The sequence below is a fragment of the Protopterus annectens genome, chromosome 8.part0 (genome assembly GCF_019279795.1).
Source record: "Protopterus annectens isolate FY-2018-M chromosome 8.part0, PAN1.0, whole genome shotgun sequence".
Classification (NCBI taxonomy): Eukaryota; Metazoa; Chordata; order Ceratodontiformes; family Protopteridae; genus Protopterus; species Protopterus annectens.
In genome coordinates, this window is record NC_056741.1 from 1,897,636,096 (window position 1) to 1,897,653,595 (window position 17,500).

General features: G+C 41.9%; 1 protein-coding gene across 1 annotated transcript in view; it reads right to left on the reverse strand.

Moving 5' to 3' along the window:
- TMPPE (transmembrane protein with metallophosphoesterase domain) overlaps positions 1-17,500 on the reverse strand; it is a 559,872-nt gene that overhangs the window by 120,175 nt on the left and 422,197 nt on the right. Inside the window, exon 3 of the mRNA XM_044081396.1 lies at positions 932-1,097. Within this exon, the coding sequence (XP_043937331.1) occupies positions 932-1,097 (166 nt within the window). The remainder of the gene's footprint in view (positions 1-931; positions 1,098-17,500) is intronic.

Genomic DNA, 17,500 nt, shown 5'->3' on the forward strand with positions numbered 1-17,500 from the left:
ATTGTTGGGGCTACAGAACATTATATTGCGAAATTAATGGCTTCCTCTGTCTCCTAAAGTTTTATAAAATGTAGTGCAGCAAATTTATTCAAAAACTATAAATGTTAAAACAATAAGTGAGAAGGTCACTGAAAAACCAATCAGTAAAAACAAAATGAAAACTCCAGCAAAGCTAGAACTTCCACTGAGTGACCTCCCAAACCTCCTGTATCAGAGACAAATGGGATATATGCAAATGACCCTCATGAACATCAGGTGTTTCAGTTAACTGGCAATTCTGAACGCCCATGACTTGTTTCATCGTTTTAGTGGACAATTTCAGGCCAATAAAGCCAAACCCCACTAGCTGTGGATATGCATATTTTGGCCTTGTTATGACCTCGTCAGCACAGTACAAGCAGAGTATTTGACTAAGCATAAGAAACGCAGGGCTGTTATACCCAGCTGATATCCATTATCATTAGGCTCACTGCAAAAAATATCCCAAACAACAAACTAAAACAATAAATGAAAAGGTCCTTATGCTTAGTCAAACACTCTGCTTGTGCTGTGCTGACGAGGTTATAACAAGGCCGAAATATGCATATCCACAACTAGTGGGGTTTGCCTTTACTGGCCTGAAATTGTCCATTAAAACAATGAAACAAATCATGGGCATTCAGAATCGCCAATTAGCTGAAACACCTGATGTTCATAAGGGTCATTTGCATATATCCCATGTGCCTCTGATACAAGAGGTTTGGGAGGTCACTCAGTGGAAGCTCTAGCTTTGCTAAAACTATAAATGTTCAAACTAATAAAAGTGCTCAGTGATCTATTCCAACTCTGCTTGAGTCTTATGTTTATTTCTCACAGGAAAGTTGCCGTTTTTCAATACATCCTACCACATTCCTTACAGATGAGCAGGCAGTATTACAAAATTTAAAGTTACCGTAAAACTGCAGCTTCGATGTCATCGACACCAGCCAGACAAATCCAGTCATTGATGCTTGTAGTACTAAAGATCTTGGCATTTTCATTATGAAGGGGATGAATGTTCAGTGACTGCAAGTGCTTAAACCAGTTGTCAACATCAACAGTGTAATACTCATGGTTACCTAAGAAAGGAAAGTATTTTGTTTTATACAGAACTGTCTACAAGACACTAATATGCATAAAAAAATATGATTTACTTAATTAAAACTGTTTTTATTTGAATGTAGAGTAATAATGTAGCACAATATTTCATGCTGCAATTTATGATGGGAGCAAGTACTTGTCTAATAACCACTCTTGTTGAATGAGAACTTGCGGATGGTAACTCAGTGAAATCCTAGATTCCCAATTGTGCTGGCAAAGCTGGAAGAAAAAGCTTTACTGTTTTCAGTCCTCTAAATAAAATACACAGAGCCCATGACTGTGCAGCCTCAGGTGAGAAAGAATACTTTTTTTCTTTTTTGTTTGGAAATCAAATATTTTTTTTATCCTCCAGGTTACATATCAGATTTGATACATTTAAACTGCAGCAGTGTGTGTGTGTGTGTGTGTGGGGGGGGGGGGGGTGCAGCCTACCCCATATAAGGTTGGGGGTGGGCTTGCTCCATGCAGAGACACTTTGAATGAACTCGCCAAACATTTTGAACAGTTTTGTGATTTAGTGAGTGGCCATTGCTGGCATTGATGTCTACGGAATATGAATCCCAGTATGATGAGGTACTTATAATGAGAGTAGAGCTTCCAGAGATTCCCATCAGCATAACACGTGGACTCCTTACACATAAACATTGGTCAATATACAGGCTACTTTTCCAGCACTGTATACAATTCTCTTCCCCCACTCTTATACCCACCTACAGCACAGGCTTGACTTTGATGACTGATTTTGTATAACAGGCATTTATTCCAGTTAATAATGCAACATTCAGTATTTTGACATATATATTTTTAATAGCATTGTTCTGTCCCTACATCCAGTGGACTATAAATATGCTGCTTCCAAGACTTTACAAACCTGGATCAAGTACATTTTCAGATACAGCCTGTGCTTTATTATAGTTAGAATTATCACAACAGCATTTCATTTTATAATACTAATAATTTTATTAGCACCACTGCAGAATTATTAAGCTTGGCCAGCACTAATGTTCATACTGCACAAAGAAAAGAACAGACTACAGAATGTATTGGCACCAATTTGAGAGAGAGAGAGAGACTGTGTGTGTGTGTGTGTGTGTGTGTGTGTGTGTGTGTGTGTGTGTGTGTGTGTGTGTGTGTGTGTGTGTGTGTGTAAGTGAGAAAATGTAAGCCATTTATCAGACTCAAGACTTGGGAATGCGACTGCAAGTAGCTTCTGGCAGAAAGTTGATCTGTGAGACAATAAGCTTAATTGTACGGTGTCAGATTTAATCAGCAGACAGGACAGGGTACAAGATGTCAGGACACCATTACATGACTGTACCCTCTTATTCAAGATGTCTTGGCTACCTCGATGCCTGACTGAAGCTCTTGGCCTGACTGCATGGATATGACAGACTGATGCTTAGCAGAAGACAGACAGACAGAGAGGGATCCTTTCAGCTCAAATACTGTTTTCTTTGAGACAGATTACGAGTATTTCATAACAGAATAGCAGAACTAATAAAGTACAATAACTATGCTAGCTTATACACACTTCACAATAAACCTACTTCAAACTATTTCATCTGGTATTTCACTTCTCCTTCTTCATCTGTGCCTCTTCCACTGTTAATGTGAACAGTATTATCGTATTCTGAGGAACACTCCCTCAGCAGTATATTTTATGAGCAGAATACCAAGCATATTACTTCTGGCAAATTAGTAAAATGGTGAAGAGTTACCATAATAACTGGGAATTCAAGTTCAGTCCTCCTGCAATAAGCAGATTAGTGTAACACGGTAAATATGCTTTCAAAAGGCAATGCAACATTTGTTTTCTCTAATGTCTCAATAATAAATGATACAATTTGTATTTCTGACATACTGAAGTACAATTTGTATTTCTGACATACTGAAGTCTTACTAACACAGTAGGAACTACCCATGAACGTCCAACATGTATTAATAGTCCTTTATTTTCTGTTTGGGATAACCAGCAATGACAGACGAACAGACTAATTAGGCACACAGTCTGAAATTGCGTTTAGAACAAATGAAGAGTAATTCTCAGTGACTATATACTGCATACTTGCTGTACACCAATGGATGCAGTTCTGAAACCTTTGTTGTTGAAATTAATGCCACCAAAACAAGGCTTTTTCTGGAAAGGTAGGTCAGATCCACTGAAGCTGATGAAATGTAGTGATCCAAGGTTAACTTACTCATAATGAAGTTCCTAATCAAACTGGGGAAAGCTGGACTGACAAATAGATGGACTTAAGTGTAAAACTTCTACGTGAATGACTTCAACAGCAAAAATAGCTTGACATTTTTGGATTCTACATAACAACAACCCTCAAACTGCCCAAAGGAGTAAATTTATGAGACCAGTGTCTTGCCAGCATTTCTATATATTATATTACATTCTCAGCATGACAATTCAGATCATCTTCAGGCTTCAGAATACAAATGTACAGAAACTACAGCTAACAATGAAATCTGGCGTACAGTAATGTACAGAAACTAGACCAAGTAGTGAAATGTGACCTACAGTAACTGCAGAGAGCCAACAGTTGTCACCAAGATCTAATCAGTCATACATCCTCTCAACTGCCCAGATTTTTGCAGAATGTACATAGCTTTTACCTCTTTTTTGGTCTATTTCTCAAAATGTGAGATTTTCTGACAAATTACTGATGATTGAAATCAATAAACAATGCCATACATATTAGTTTCAGACTTCAAATCCTTCAGAAAATGCATGTCAACAAAAATCATGTTATACCAACTTTAAGTTTATAAGAGTAATATTTAAAATCTGTCGCTTTTTTGGGCCATTGTTCCACATATTTCTTGCGTTAAGAGGCTGAGAAGTATGTTTCCAGTAACCATGTACAGAACATACAGCAAAAACTGAGACCTAACACATGGGTGCAATTCCCTCTGTTGAACAGTCAGTTAACAGAGCTTACTGCTTTGGAAAGTGACTAAAAGTACTCTTTCAAAGTGCTGGAAGTATTAAAACAAAGGAAGATCAACTGCATGTAGTTACAGTAAGTGAAACTGTATTTAACACTGCATCTGAAAGTTTCACCATTAGTGGTGGGAGTATTTGCGGGCTAGGGAAGGGATGTGTGCTGGTGTATGTAAAGTGAGTGCACCTTGTTCACTGACAGTTTTGCTTGGGAAAGTTTTTTTTTTTTCCCTTAAAGGGACAATCCCAGGGATTTTTTGTTTTGACTCGGCCTTTGTTACATTTCAGGTTTTCCTTTCTGAGCATGCTCACCTTTGGCTGAGGGGGTTGGGGGAAGAGTGCCTGCAGGAAGTTTTAAAGGTGTCAGCCAAATTCCATCTCAAATTGCAGTTGTACTGACAACAGCTCTATGTGTGAGCCATTCATTAGTTTAATCTGTGCATTTTACACCTTGAGAAAAGTAGCCTTTCAGGCATTTTACGACTTTGCTGCTGGTACTCTACAAAGCACATCAGTAATACAAGACTTTTAAACTGAGGTTTTTGTTTCTGTCATTTCATTTCATATTTTATTCTGTGGTGACTGTGAATCCTGGCCGCCACAACAATTTTGTGACATGGCTTCTACCTATAGAAAGCATCTGAATGAGGCAAACAATAGTGGAAACCATATTTCTCTTTCATTGCATGAGTTACTGTATTCTGAGTTTTGAATACTAGCCTGGTAGTAACTTTCTCACCTGCTATTAATTCCATAGAAAACAATTGTGTGCAAGAAGGTTGGAGCATTAGTAGACAACTCTTCTGTTCCTTTTTCAGCTTCTGGTTTGATATGTGCTGATTTCTGAATACTACTAGATAAAGGTGCCATTTTTTAATGAGGGGGCTGCTAGTACATCTGTAGAAGCATGAGTGATGATGCAGTTTAAAAATTAGTATACACACATCTTTTCCTTTCAGTATATATTTTATTTTTTGCTGATTTCCAGCTACTAGCCAAATGCACTTCCTAGTGTACATGCTACATCTTAGTGAGTTACTGCATTGTATTATGTGTTCAACACTTCTTTCTCTTTTAACCTTATATCTGTATGAATCTGTTTCTAGTTCCACTGTTATTATAATATAAACAAGCAAGTTAAGTAATACTGTACAGCTTTTGACATCATTCTAACAGTTTGCAGTGCCTAATTAGTGTCTAATTCCTGGTCTGACAATGATTAGTCCTACATGGTAAACTCTTTCCATTCCAACTTAATCACATGACAGCATACCTCTCAACCTCTTAGCACAAAAATCTGGACAAAGCCTAAAATAATAAGGAATAAATACCCAAAGATATAGAGACGATTTTTAAATACTGCTCTTATAAACTTAGAGGGTTGCTAAACTAACACAGGACTTATTAGTGTGCATTTTGGAGCAACCAAGCTGTGAGGTTGAGAGATTGGAGGGAGTGGTGCAGCTGTCCCGACTGATGGGTCAAAAGATCTGGCACTGGGTCCAGATGCCAAGGCTGCCCCAAGAGGTAACGATGCAGGAACGGGAAACATATCTGACGAGGCCAGTAAGGAGCAATGAGGATCATGGTGGGTCTCACGGCGGTAGCTTTCTGAATCAATTGAGTGATTAATGGAAAGGCATACAGAAGTCCCTGGGGCCAATCGTGGACTAGAGCGTCTCTGGGGATGTGGCCGGGAAGAGAGTGAAGAAGTAGTGGCACTTGCTGTTTTGAGGTGTTGCAAAAAGGTCGCAGCAAGGTCGACCCCATTTCTGAAAAATTTCTTCCACTATTGTTTGTTTGAGAGACCACTCGTGAGGTATGAGAATGGCTCTGCTCAACCTGTCCGCTATGATGTTGGACTTCCCGGGGATGTGCGTTGCTATCAGAAACCGCTGAGAGGAGATCGCCCACTGCCAAAGTCTGAGAGCCTCTCAACACAAGGGATAGGACTTGGTTCTGCCCTGCTTGTTGATGTACCACACTACGGACATATTGTCCATCTGAACTGCAATAGTCCCGATGGGAAGAGACTCCTGAAGGGCTTGCAACGCTAAAAGAACTGCTCTCATCTCCAAGACATTTATGTGCAGGTGGCACTCGAAAGGTTGCCATGTGCCCTGGACTGTCCTGCCCTGAAAATGCCCCCTCACCCAATCAGGGAGGCATCTGTTGTCACCGTGGCGACCGGGGGAGAAGGAACAAATGGTCTGCCCTGAAGTACTTGAGGGGAGACCATCCACCAAGAAAGGTGTTTCTTGCAAGACAGGGTTATTAAAATGTTGTGTGACATTGGAAGCTGTTGAAAGGACCACTGGGAAAAAAGCATCCATTGAAGGATCCACATATGAAAGTGAGCTAGGGGAAGTAGAGTAATGGCTGCCGCCATAAGACCTAATACCTTCAGGACAAACCTGGCTTGTATTTTGTTGTTCTGAAGAAGGATGTGAACATGCCTGCGAATATCTAGAACTCTTTGTTCGGTCAGTTTTGCGGAAAGCCGGACTGTGTCCAAGGTGGCGCCTATGAAGGTAACAGACTGACAAGGTGACAAGGCAGACTTTTCGAAATTTATGGAGATACCTAGCCCTTTGCAAGTATGAATGGTGTAATCTCTGGAGCGGAGAAGTTGACGCCTGGTGGTAGCAGTGAGGAGCCAGTCGGCTAGATATAGAAACACCTGGAATCCTTGACGTCTCAGATGAGCCGTAACCACTGCCATGCATTTGATGAACACTCGGGGGGCTGTAGTGAGACCAAAGGGCAGGGCTCTGAACTGATAATGACTGGTTCCCAGCCGGAAGCGGAGAAATCTCCTGGAGCGCCTGTGCATCTTGATGTGTGAGTACGCATCCTGAAGGTCTACTGAGCACATCCAATCATCCTGACCCAGAAAGGGTAGAATGGACTGTAGCGTGACCATCCGGAACTTCGTTCTTCTTACAGACCTGTTTTGTCTGCTGAGATCCAAAATGGGTCTCCAGTCCCCTGTCTTTTTTGGTACCAAAAAGAACTTGGAGTAGATTCAGGATCCTTGTTGGTCTGCTGGGACTGGCTGGATGGCTCTTTTTGCTAGCAGTTTTGATATTTTTAGTACTGCTTGTTCCCTTAGACTGGGTGCAACGTCTGGAAGGGGTCCTTTTGGCTGAGTTGGGGTGTGGATAAATGGAATTTTGTAACCCTCGGATATGATCGACTGTACCCATTTGTCTTGAGTGAGTGAAAGCCAGGCTTCTGGGTACAGTGATAACCTTTCCCCGACTGCCTTCGAAGGCGGACAGTCGGGCAGCTTCTCAGGGATGCTGGAAGGGTTTGTCAGAAAGAGACTCTCTGCTACCCTGATTTTGCGGACCTCCTCTGCCCCTGGAGCAGCGTCTGTTATTGTTCCCCCCCCTGCCTCTAGAGGGGAACTGACCTCTTGCATCAGGCGCGACCTCTTGTGGTTTACGGAACCACATCTTCCCACCCTTCTGACCCTTAGGGAATGGTCTAGATGGGGCGGAAAAACGGACTCCCACAGCAGAGGGAGTCTTGCCTTCTTACTCGCATCTGGTCAAAGTATCCTTCACTTGAGGTCCAAACAAAGCTGAACCGTCAAAGGGGGAGTTAGTGAAGGACGCCTTAAAGGGGTCTGCAAAGTTACAAAGCCGCATCCAGGTGTGACGCCTTAAGCCACGCCTGTGCCTGCAGCCCTACTCGCCCCATCGGCCGCATAGGAAATAAGCCGCATGGAGGAGTTGACAATGGAATTCAGGGTTGCCAGCTGGGAATTTATTTTGTCTTGAGACCCCGCAGCTGTTGGATCCTGTAAGACCTCACCCACTTCTTTGAGCATGTCTCTTTGAAGACGGGTGAAGTGGCACAAATAATTCAGTGAATGCATGACAAAGGTCGCTGAAGAAAACATCCGCTTGCCGTACCTATCCATAGTCCTAGACTCCTTGTTAGGAGGATGGACAGGTACTGAAGGATCAGCCAGTTCCTTCTTAGTGGCTGCAGCCACAACCATGGCATCAACCGGGACACCCTTGGCTAAAAACTGTTTGTCCGAAGGGGCTGTTATAAATTTGGAAGGCCTCCGTGGGGTAGGTTCCATCGTGTCAGGGGCCGTCCATGCCTTCCGCGCCACCACTTCCATGAGGGGATCGAAAGGCGGAGACACCCAGGAGGTGGAAGGGCGAGAGCCAAAAGCCTCTAGGTAAACCGACTGGTCCTCGGAAGGGTTAAGGGTAGACCAGTTCCCCCTCTACTTCAGGATTTCAAGGATGTCTGAAAAGGAGACATCCTCAGAGGGGGACCGTGGGGACCCTTCCAACTCATCCAAGTCGGTATCCGATGTGATGGACTCAGGAGAGTCCACATGCTTCCTCTTACATTTCCTCTTCCGAGGGGGTTCCCCTGATGCATCAGGGGAAACCTCGGAAGAGGAGGATATTCCCAATGTGGAAACCTGAGGCGCTGGATCTCTACGGTCAGGAATGAGAGGTCGTGGTCCGAGAGCCTGGAAGACCTGGAGGAATAGGTTCGATGACTTCGCTCCGAGAGTAAGGGAGACCTCGGAGCAGAGTGAACAGACTCCAAGGATGGAGATCTGGACCTTTTACGGCTGGCAGACGGCGCCGACACCACTATCGGCGCCGACTGAGTCCCGGAATCATCGGCTCCGGTTCGAGCCAATGTAGAAGCTTGAATCTGAGGAACATCGACTCCAGCCGGAGCCGATGATGAAGACTGTGTCTTGGAAACATCGGCTCCAGCCGGAGCCGATGAGACAGCAGTTCAAGAACCACCAGTCGAAGGCTCTGAGATCGGAGCCGACGGCTTAGATGGCTTCGAAGGCTTCCCCAACGAAGACTTGGTCGGGGAACCAGCAGGCTTTAACAAGCCCCTCAAAATCAACTTATTTCTGTGTTCCTGCAGGACTCTTGGGCTGAACGCATGACAGACCGAACAAGAGTCCTGCAGGTGCAGAGGGCCCAGGCAATAAACACAAGAAGTATGACCATCTGTCAGCGACATTTTCTGCCAGCACGAGTCACACTTCTTGAAGCCTGAGACCATGGCGTCTTTTGACATCTTAAGAACAAAAAATTAAACACACACACACACACACACACACACACACACACACACACACACACACACACAGACACAGACACCCTATTAACAGTAAAGTCAGTCACACAAAAAAATAAACTGACAAGGCAGAATAGGTCCAAAGGCCTAACCTTATAACTAAGGGAATTAAAAAAGGTCTTAAAAGGGATTAAAAAGGGACCAGAAGGGGGATTAGCTATGAATGGGAAGCTAATGGCATGGTCGCTAACTAAAACTAAGGAAAACCCCAGAAGAGCCGGTAATAAACGCACCTTGCAGCTGTAAGCGGCAAACAAGATCTGGGTAGTTAGCGCCTAGCATTATGGGATACAGGATAGCCTCGAGCCGGTATAAATAGCTCTCGAGCTTTAGTATAGGCCGAATCGGAGCCGAAGTTTCGGCTCCGAACCCATCCAGCAAGAATGAAGGCGAGATTTACAACTTAACATTAGTCCTTTATTTTCTGTTTAGGATAACCAGCAATGACAGACGAACAGACTAATTAGGCACACAGTCTGAAATTGCGTTTAGAACAAATGAAGAGTAATTCTCAGTGACTCTCTCCTCAAGTAATATATTGCATACTTGCTGTACACCAATGGATGCAGTTCTGAAACCTTTGTTGTTGAAATTAATGCCACCAAAAACAAGGCTTTTTCTGGAAAGGTAGGTCAGATCCACTGAAGCTGATGAAATGAAGTGATCCAAGGTTAACTTACTCATAATGAAGTTCCTAATCAAACTGGGGAAAGCTGGACTGACAAAGAGATGGACTTAAGTGTAAAACTTCTACGTGGATGACTTCAACAGCAAAAATAGCTTGACATTTTTGGATTCTACATAACAACAACCCTCAAACTGCCCAAAGGAGTAAATTTATGAGACCAGTGTCTTGCCAGAATTTCTATACATTACATTACATTCTCAGCATGACAATTCAGATCATCTTCAGGCTTCAGAATACAAATGTACAGAAACTACAGCTAACAATGAAATCTGGCATAATGTACAGAAACTAGACCAAGTAGTGAAATGTGACCTACAGTAACTGCAAAGAGCCAACAGTTGTCACCAAGATCTAATCAGTCATACATCCTCTCAACTGCCCAGATTTTTGCAGAATGTACATAGCTTTTGCCTCTTTTTTTGGTCTATTTCTCAAAATGTGAGACATTCTGACAAATTACTGAAGATTGAAATCAATAAACAATGCCATACATATTAGTTTCAGACTTCAAATCCTTCAGAAAATGCGTGTTAACAAAAATCATGTTATACCATCTTTAAGTTTATAAGAGTAATATTTAAAACCTGTCCCTTTTTTGGGCCATTGTTCCACATATTTCTTACGTTAAGAGGCTGAGAAGTATGTTTCCAGTAACCATGTACAGAACATACAGCAAAAACTGAGACCTAACACATAGGTGCAATTTCCTCTGTCGAACAGTCAGTTAACAGAGCTTACTGCTTTGGAAAGTGACTAAAAGTACTCTTTCAAAGTGCTGGAAGTATTTAAACAAAGGAAGATCAACTGCATGTAGTTACAGTAAGTGGAACTGTATTTAACACTGCATCTGAAAGTTTCACCATTAGTGGTGGGAGTATTTGCGGGCTAGGGAAGGGATGTGTGCTGGTGTATGTAAAGTGAGTGCACCTTGTTCACTGACAGTTTTGCTTGGGAAAGTTTTTTTTTTTTTTTTTTTTTCCTTAAAGGGACAATCCCAGGTATTTTTTGTTTTGATTCGGCCTTTGTTTACATTTCAGGTTTCCCTTTCTGAGCATGCTCACCTTTGGCTGAGGGGGTTGGGGGAAGAGTGCCTGCAGGAAGTTTTAAAGGTGTCAGCCAAATTCCATCTCAAATTGCAGTTGTACTGACAACAGCTCTATGTGTGAGCCATTCATTAGTTTAATCTGTGCATTTTACACCTTGAGAAAAGTAGCCTTTCAGGCATTTTACGACTTTGCTGCTGGTACTCTACAAAGCACATCAGTAATACAAAGCATCTGAATGAGGAAAACAATAGTGGAAACCATATTTCTCTTTCTTTGCATGAGTTATTGTATTCTGATTTTTGAATACTAGCCTGGTAGTAACTTTCTCACCTGCTATTAATCATAGAAAACAATTGTGTGCAAGAAGGTTGGAGCATTAGTAGACAAACTCTTCTGTTCCTTTTTCAGCTTCTGGTTTGATATGTGCTGATTTCTGAATGCTACTAGATAAAGGCACCATTTTTTTAATGAGGGGGCTGCTAGTACATCCGTAGAAGCATGAGTGATGATGCAGTTTAAAAATTAGTATACACTCATCTTTTCCTTTCAGTATATATTTTATTTTTTGCTTATTTCCAGCTACTAGCCAAATGCACTTCCTAGTGTACATGCTACATCTTAGTGAGTTACTGCATTGTATTATGTGTTCAACACTTCTTTCTCTTTTAACCTTATATCTGTATGAATCTGTTTCTAGTTCCACTGTTATTATAATATAAACAAGTAAGTTAAGTAATTCGGTACAGCTTTTGACATCATTCTAACAGTTTGCAGTGCCTAATTAGTGTCTGATTTCTGATCTGACAATGATTAGTCCTACATGGTAAACTCTTTCCATTCCAACTTAATCACATGACAGCATACCTCTCAACCTCTTAGCACAAAAATCTGGACAAAGCTTAAAATAATAAGGAACAAATACCCAAAGATATAGAGACGATTTTTAAATACTGCTCTTATAAACTTAAGAGGGTTGCTAGAATAACAGGACTTAGTGTGCATTTCCAAGTCTGAAACTCAAATGTGTGTAATTACTTAGTAACTTCAATCCTCAGTGATTTCCCAGATCATCAAAATTTTATGAGGAACAGACCAAAAATATGAGGCAAATATCTGGACATTCAGTGAAAATCTGGACAGTTGAGAGGCATGAATGGTAGTTATGACGGAGCAAAGTGACAAAGTACAGTTGCGTAAAATCTTACCATAACAGTTGATGTCCTTCTCTTCTCTGCTGCAGTATTCGGTACAGAAGGATTGTATCACCATTGCTTGGCCAGTATAAGTAAGCTAAAAAGAGATCTTGGTTGTGCCATAAATCACATTTATGCTCCGCACACAGAACATGGGGTAAAAAAAGGGAACGCAACTACCTAGAACTGTATTGCTCCAGAAGAGAACAGGCATCATAGGACAAAGGAGTCCATATGTATCCAGAAGGGAAAAAAAATGCAGAGCAATCAAGAGGGGGTTGGAGGGAGCAAATACTGCCACCATGAAGAGTTGGACATCTACTGTTATGATAAGATTTTACACAACTGTACTATGTCATTCTATATCACTATTGCAGTACTGGTACAGGTGGAAGGCTGAGAAGATCCCTAAAAAAAAAACAATATAAAATGGTTTCAACAAAACCTACTCTGACTCTAGAGACCATAATGCTTAGTACAGGTATACACTGAAGACCAACATATAATTCCCCTCCACAAAGGCGGACCCTCCATAGACCTAACCAATTACCGCCCCATAGCTATTCTCTCTCCACTCTCCAAAATACTAGAGAGATGCATACACTCTCAGGTCTCAGACTACCTCCTTACTAACAACCTCCTTTCCAATACTCAGCATGGTTTCCGACCAAACCATAGCACCACCACTGCCTTACTCTCCTTTACTAACACTATCCTTCAGCATAAAAACAATGGCTGTCTCTCCTCTGCTACTTTCCTAGACCTACCTAAAGCATTTGACATGGTCCCACACAAACAACTTATCTCTGTCCTCAATAACCTATCCTTCTCACAATCAGTCACCAACTGGTTTCAGAGTTACCTATCTGACTGCCAACAATCCGTTGTATGGCAGAATGACATATCTCCCCAACTACCTGTCTCCATAGGGGTTCCCCAAGGATCCATCCTTGGACCCCTACTCTTCTCTGTTTTCACAAATAATCTAGTCTCTGCCACCACACATGGCACACTCATACAATACGCAGATGACTCAACCATCATCTGCTCAGCCCAGTCCCTACCCAAACTGCAAAAAGTCACACAGGAAGCCTTTTCCTCTGTTGAAATTTTGTTATCTTATGCCCAATTAATACTCAACCCAAACAAAACTAAACTACTCATCTTCCAACCCACCAAATATACTCAAAACAACTCTCACTTTATCACAGCAAAAGACAACACCACTATATACCCAACTGAACACACCAAATTGCTAGGAGTGGAAATATACAATAAACTAAAATTTGACATTCACATATCCATGACCATAAAAAAGTCCACAAAAAAACTAGGAGCGTTATACAGAAATAAGCATCTTCTCACCAAAGCAGCAAAGATTTCAATAGCAAATTCCCACCTTATCTCCACCCTACTTTATGCCTCTCCAATATATACCAACCTAAGGCAATGCAATCTAAACAAGCTAGAGACCTGCTACAACAAAATTGCCAAATTCGCCACAAAGGCATCCTACCGTAGTCACCACTCTCTCTCACTTGCTGAACTGGGCTGACTTGAACTCCCTCACCTCCTTCAATGGTATCAACTCTCACTCACCCACAAACTAGTAAACCATCCACTAAATGTCCCATCCCTCCAGAATCTACTCCAACCCTATCGCACCACCAGACCACTAAGATCCAGCAAAAAAAATCACTTGCAGATCACTAAAGCCAATAACTCTGCTGGTGAAGCACTATTCTCTTGCACCATAGCCAAATTATGAAACTCCCACCTACCCACAATTACCTCCGTACCATCATGCACCCACTTCAAAACTTTACTAAAAGCGCACCTAAAAACATGCTGGCTATGCCCTTGTAACTCACACTCTAATATCACCCACCCCATCCAACCACTACCTTTCTTTCCACTCCACTAACTACCTTGATTATAGCAAGCTCAGATGCTCATAAGCCTAGTACTTATACAGCAGGAACTTCTTATTATAACATTTGTTAATGTCTGTTATGTACTTCACAGATAAAGATTATAGTTGTCTACTGATGTACTATGTTCTTCATCTGTAAATATGTTGTAAGTAATTGCTGTGTAAATTGTTAATTGCTATGTAATCCAATGTAACTACTGTATGTTTATTTTAACTGTGGAGCTTTTCTCCCCAGGCCTCCTCTAAAAATGGACCTACGTCCAGTCGGACATTCCCGATCAACACATATAAATAAATAAATAAAAGTAGCAGCCTCAAGGATGGAATTAGTGTCCAACCCCTTCAAGAAGGCACCAGAAGAGTCAACAACTCTAGTGGAATGAGCTCTAACAAAAGCAGACAGAGATTTGCCATTTTTATTTATTGACATTTGTTAACCAGCTTAGTTCAGCTGGGTCAGAAACCCATTTGCAGTGGAGACCCGAGGAGAAAATCTCCAGTTATATTTAATATATATGTTAACAGAGAATACAAGATAAATTTAGTTACATTCAGTGTACCTTTTACAGAGAAAAACAAGTTTCAGTTAGTTACATTCATTTAACATTTTGCAGAAAAAAGATACCCATTTAGTCTACAGTATGAGAAAATTGTGCGGTAATGGTAAAACCATGAAAAGAATAACACATAAAATCCTCCAAAGCCAGTTACGAAAATAAAATTGCCAAAGATTCCAAAGACAGCCACAAGACATTCTATAACTATGTCAAGAATCTAAATGGCAATGCTCAGATCTGCTCTGTGCTACAACAGAATGGCATTAAATATACTGATCCCAAGGATATTGCCAATATCCTGGCAGATCGATTTAGTGCAAACCTCACCACCCCCACCCCCCCAAAGGGCCCATCTCAATACCGAAAGATTGCCAAATTCCGGTAATAACGGCCACACAGGTAAAAAACGTACTTTCCAAAGCTAAGAATACAGATGACATCCCAGGCTGTGTACTACATGAACTACAAAATGAACTGGCATCTCACCCAAGTGTCATATTTAATCATAGCCTCACCTCAGGCTTTATGCCCACTGAGTGACGCACAGCTACAGTTATCCCACTCCACAAGGGGGGATCCACCTTGGATCCTGGGAACTACTGCCCCATCAGTCTGATGAGCCTGATCTGCAAGGCCATGGAATGTATTATCATGGAACTTATAAACAAAGACATTGTCAACCTTCAAACACTGGACCCCAAAGCAGGTTGGGTTCGTGAAGGGCCGACCTTGTATCCTGAACATGATTGATTTCTTCAAATCAGTTTCCGGAGCCGTAGACAAGGATAAGGTTGTCCACACAGCCTATCCGGACCTCGCCAAGGCCTTCGACACCATCCCCCACTCTGGAATCATAGATAAACTTACTAAGCTGGGCATTAATCCCTATGTCACTTGATGGGTTGCCCACTGGCATACTGACAGAACCCACACTGTAAAAGTAGCAGACTCCAAATCCAGCTCCAGACAAGTGACAAGTGGAGTACCTCAGAGTTCAGTCCTGGGACCGCTCTTGTTTGGCATCTACTTCTCTGAAGTACAGACCAACACTAAGGGACTCTGGCTAAAAAAGTTTGCAGATGACTGCAAACTGGGAGCCATTATTGAATCCCCAAATGATGTGGATATTCTACAAAAGGGCCTTACAGAAACAGATGCTTGGTGCCAGAGCCACGGGCTCAAGCTCAATGCCAAGAAATGTATATCCTTCGGGAAAAAATATGTACCCATGTATTACCACATAGGTGGCAGCACGCTTAACACCAAAAGTGTGATAAGAGACTTAGGTACATAGGTGGACAGTGGTTTCACCTTCGATAACCACATCGCCACAAAAGTCAGGAAATCCTTCTATGTGGCACACCTCACCACTAAGAGCTTTTCATCCAGAAAAAAAGGAAGTCATTGTCCCACTGTACTCATCTCATTAGACCCATTATAGAATACAACGCCCCATTTGATATGTACCTCTCAAGACATTTGCAACAACTGGAAAGGCCGCAGAAATACATCACTAAAAGAATCACAGGCCTAACGCAGATGCCCTATGCTGACTAAAAAAATTTCACCTATACTATGTCGCATATCATCTACTCAGAGGCGATCTCTGCTTAACATACAAGGCCATGTCAAACCTAGAGCTGTTGGACATGCTACACCTAAAGAAATCCCAATCCAATCCATCAGAGCCACATGCTCCAGGGATCTAAACCTTGTCATCACAATGAACAAAACATGCTTTAGGGATAGGTTCCTGACCCAGAGACTTCACAGACACTGAAATAGACTGCCCATACATGTCAAGCAGAGTGCCTCTTTGACCCTCTTCAAAAGGAACCTTGATGATTGGATGGGAGATAGGAAATTCACCCAGGGGATCACGTCAATTACCCTGCTAGACAGAGGTCCAGGGAAGTAAATACTGTGGGAAAAAATAGCCAGGGAATTGTTATGGCTAGGCTTGTATAGGCCCTAGGGCTGATAGCCTAGTACCACCCTATGAACCTTTGAACCTATGAACCAAATAAATGGCCTCAGGTATATTGGAGGAGATGGTTTGTTTAGAATCAGCCAAACCCAAAGACCTGGAATGAAAGTAAACTGCTGATCAGAGTTACGACAAATAGTCCTAGTTTTATCCAAATAGTACCTGAGCTGTTTGTGCAAATCCAAGGTGTGCAGGAACTACTCACTACCAGACTGAAGACAAGGGATAAAGGGATAAAGGAAGGTAGTTGTACTGACTGATATAAGGACAACTCATTGACTACATTGGGCATAAAAGAAGGATTAGTACAAACGGACTCCTTGTCCTTGGGGAAAAAACAAAAAACGAGGAAAGGCCATAAAGACTTGGAGCTCAGAAACCCTCCAAGCAGAAGTAAGACAGTCTTCCAGGTACAATGTTGCAAAGAAGCAGAATCTGCAGGCTCAAAAGGAGCCTGAATCAATTTTTCCAAAACAAAATTAAGGTCCCAAGGAGGAGAAGCAATACGCTTTCTTGGAGGCATATTATGCAGGGCGCCTTTAAGAAATTGCTTGATCTCAATATGAGAGGTCAAAGGATGATTCAAGGGCAGACCAGCAGAAATGGCCTACAAATAGGCCTTCACAGAAGAGTAGGCCAAGCATGACTGGAGCAACTCATACAAATGAGCAGACTCACACTGAAAGAGGACCCTGATTAACGACCATGTCACTAGACCTAAAATCTCTTCCATTTGGTCATATAAGAGTTTCTGCTTGAGGGTTTTCTTGCCTCCTGTAAAATGCTTAACATGCCCTCAGAAAAGATGTGCCTGAAAGGGATCAAAATGTTATTACCCACAATACCAGTTGTAGAGCGAACAAGTTTGGATGAATGACACATCTCTTGTCC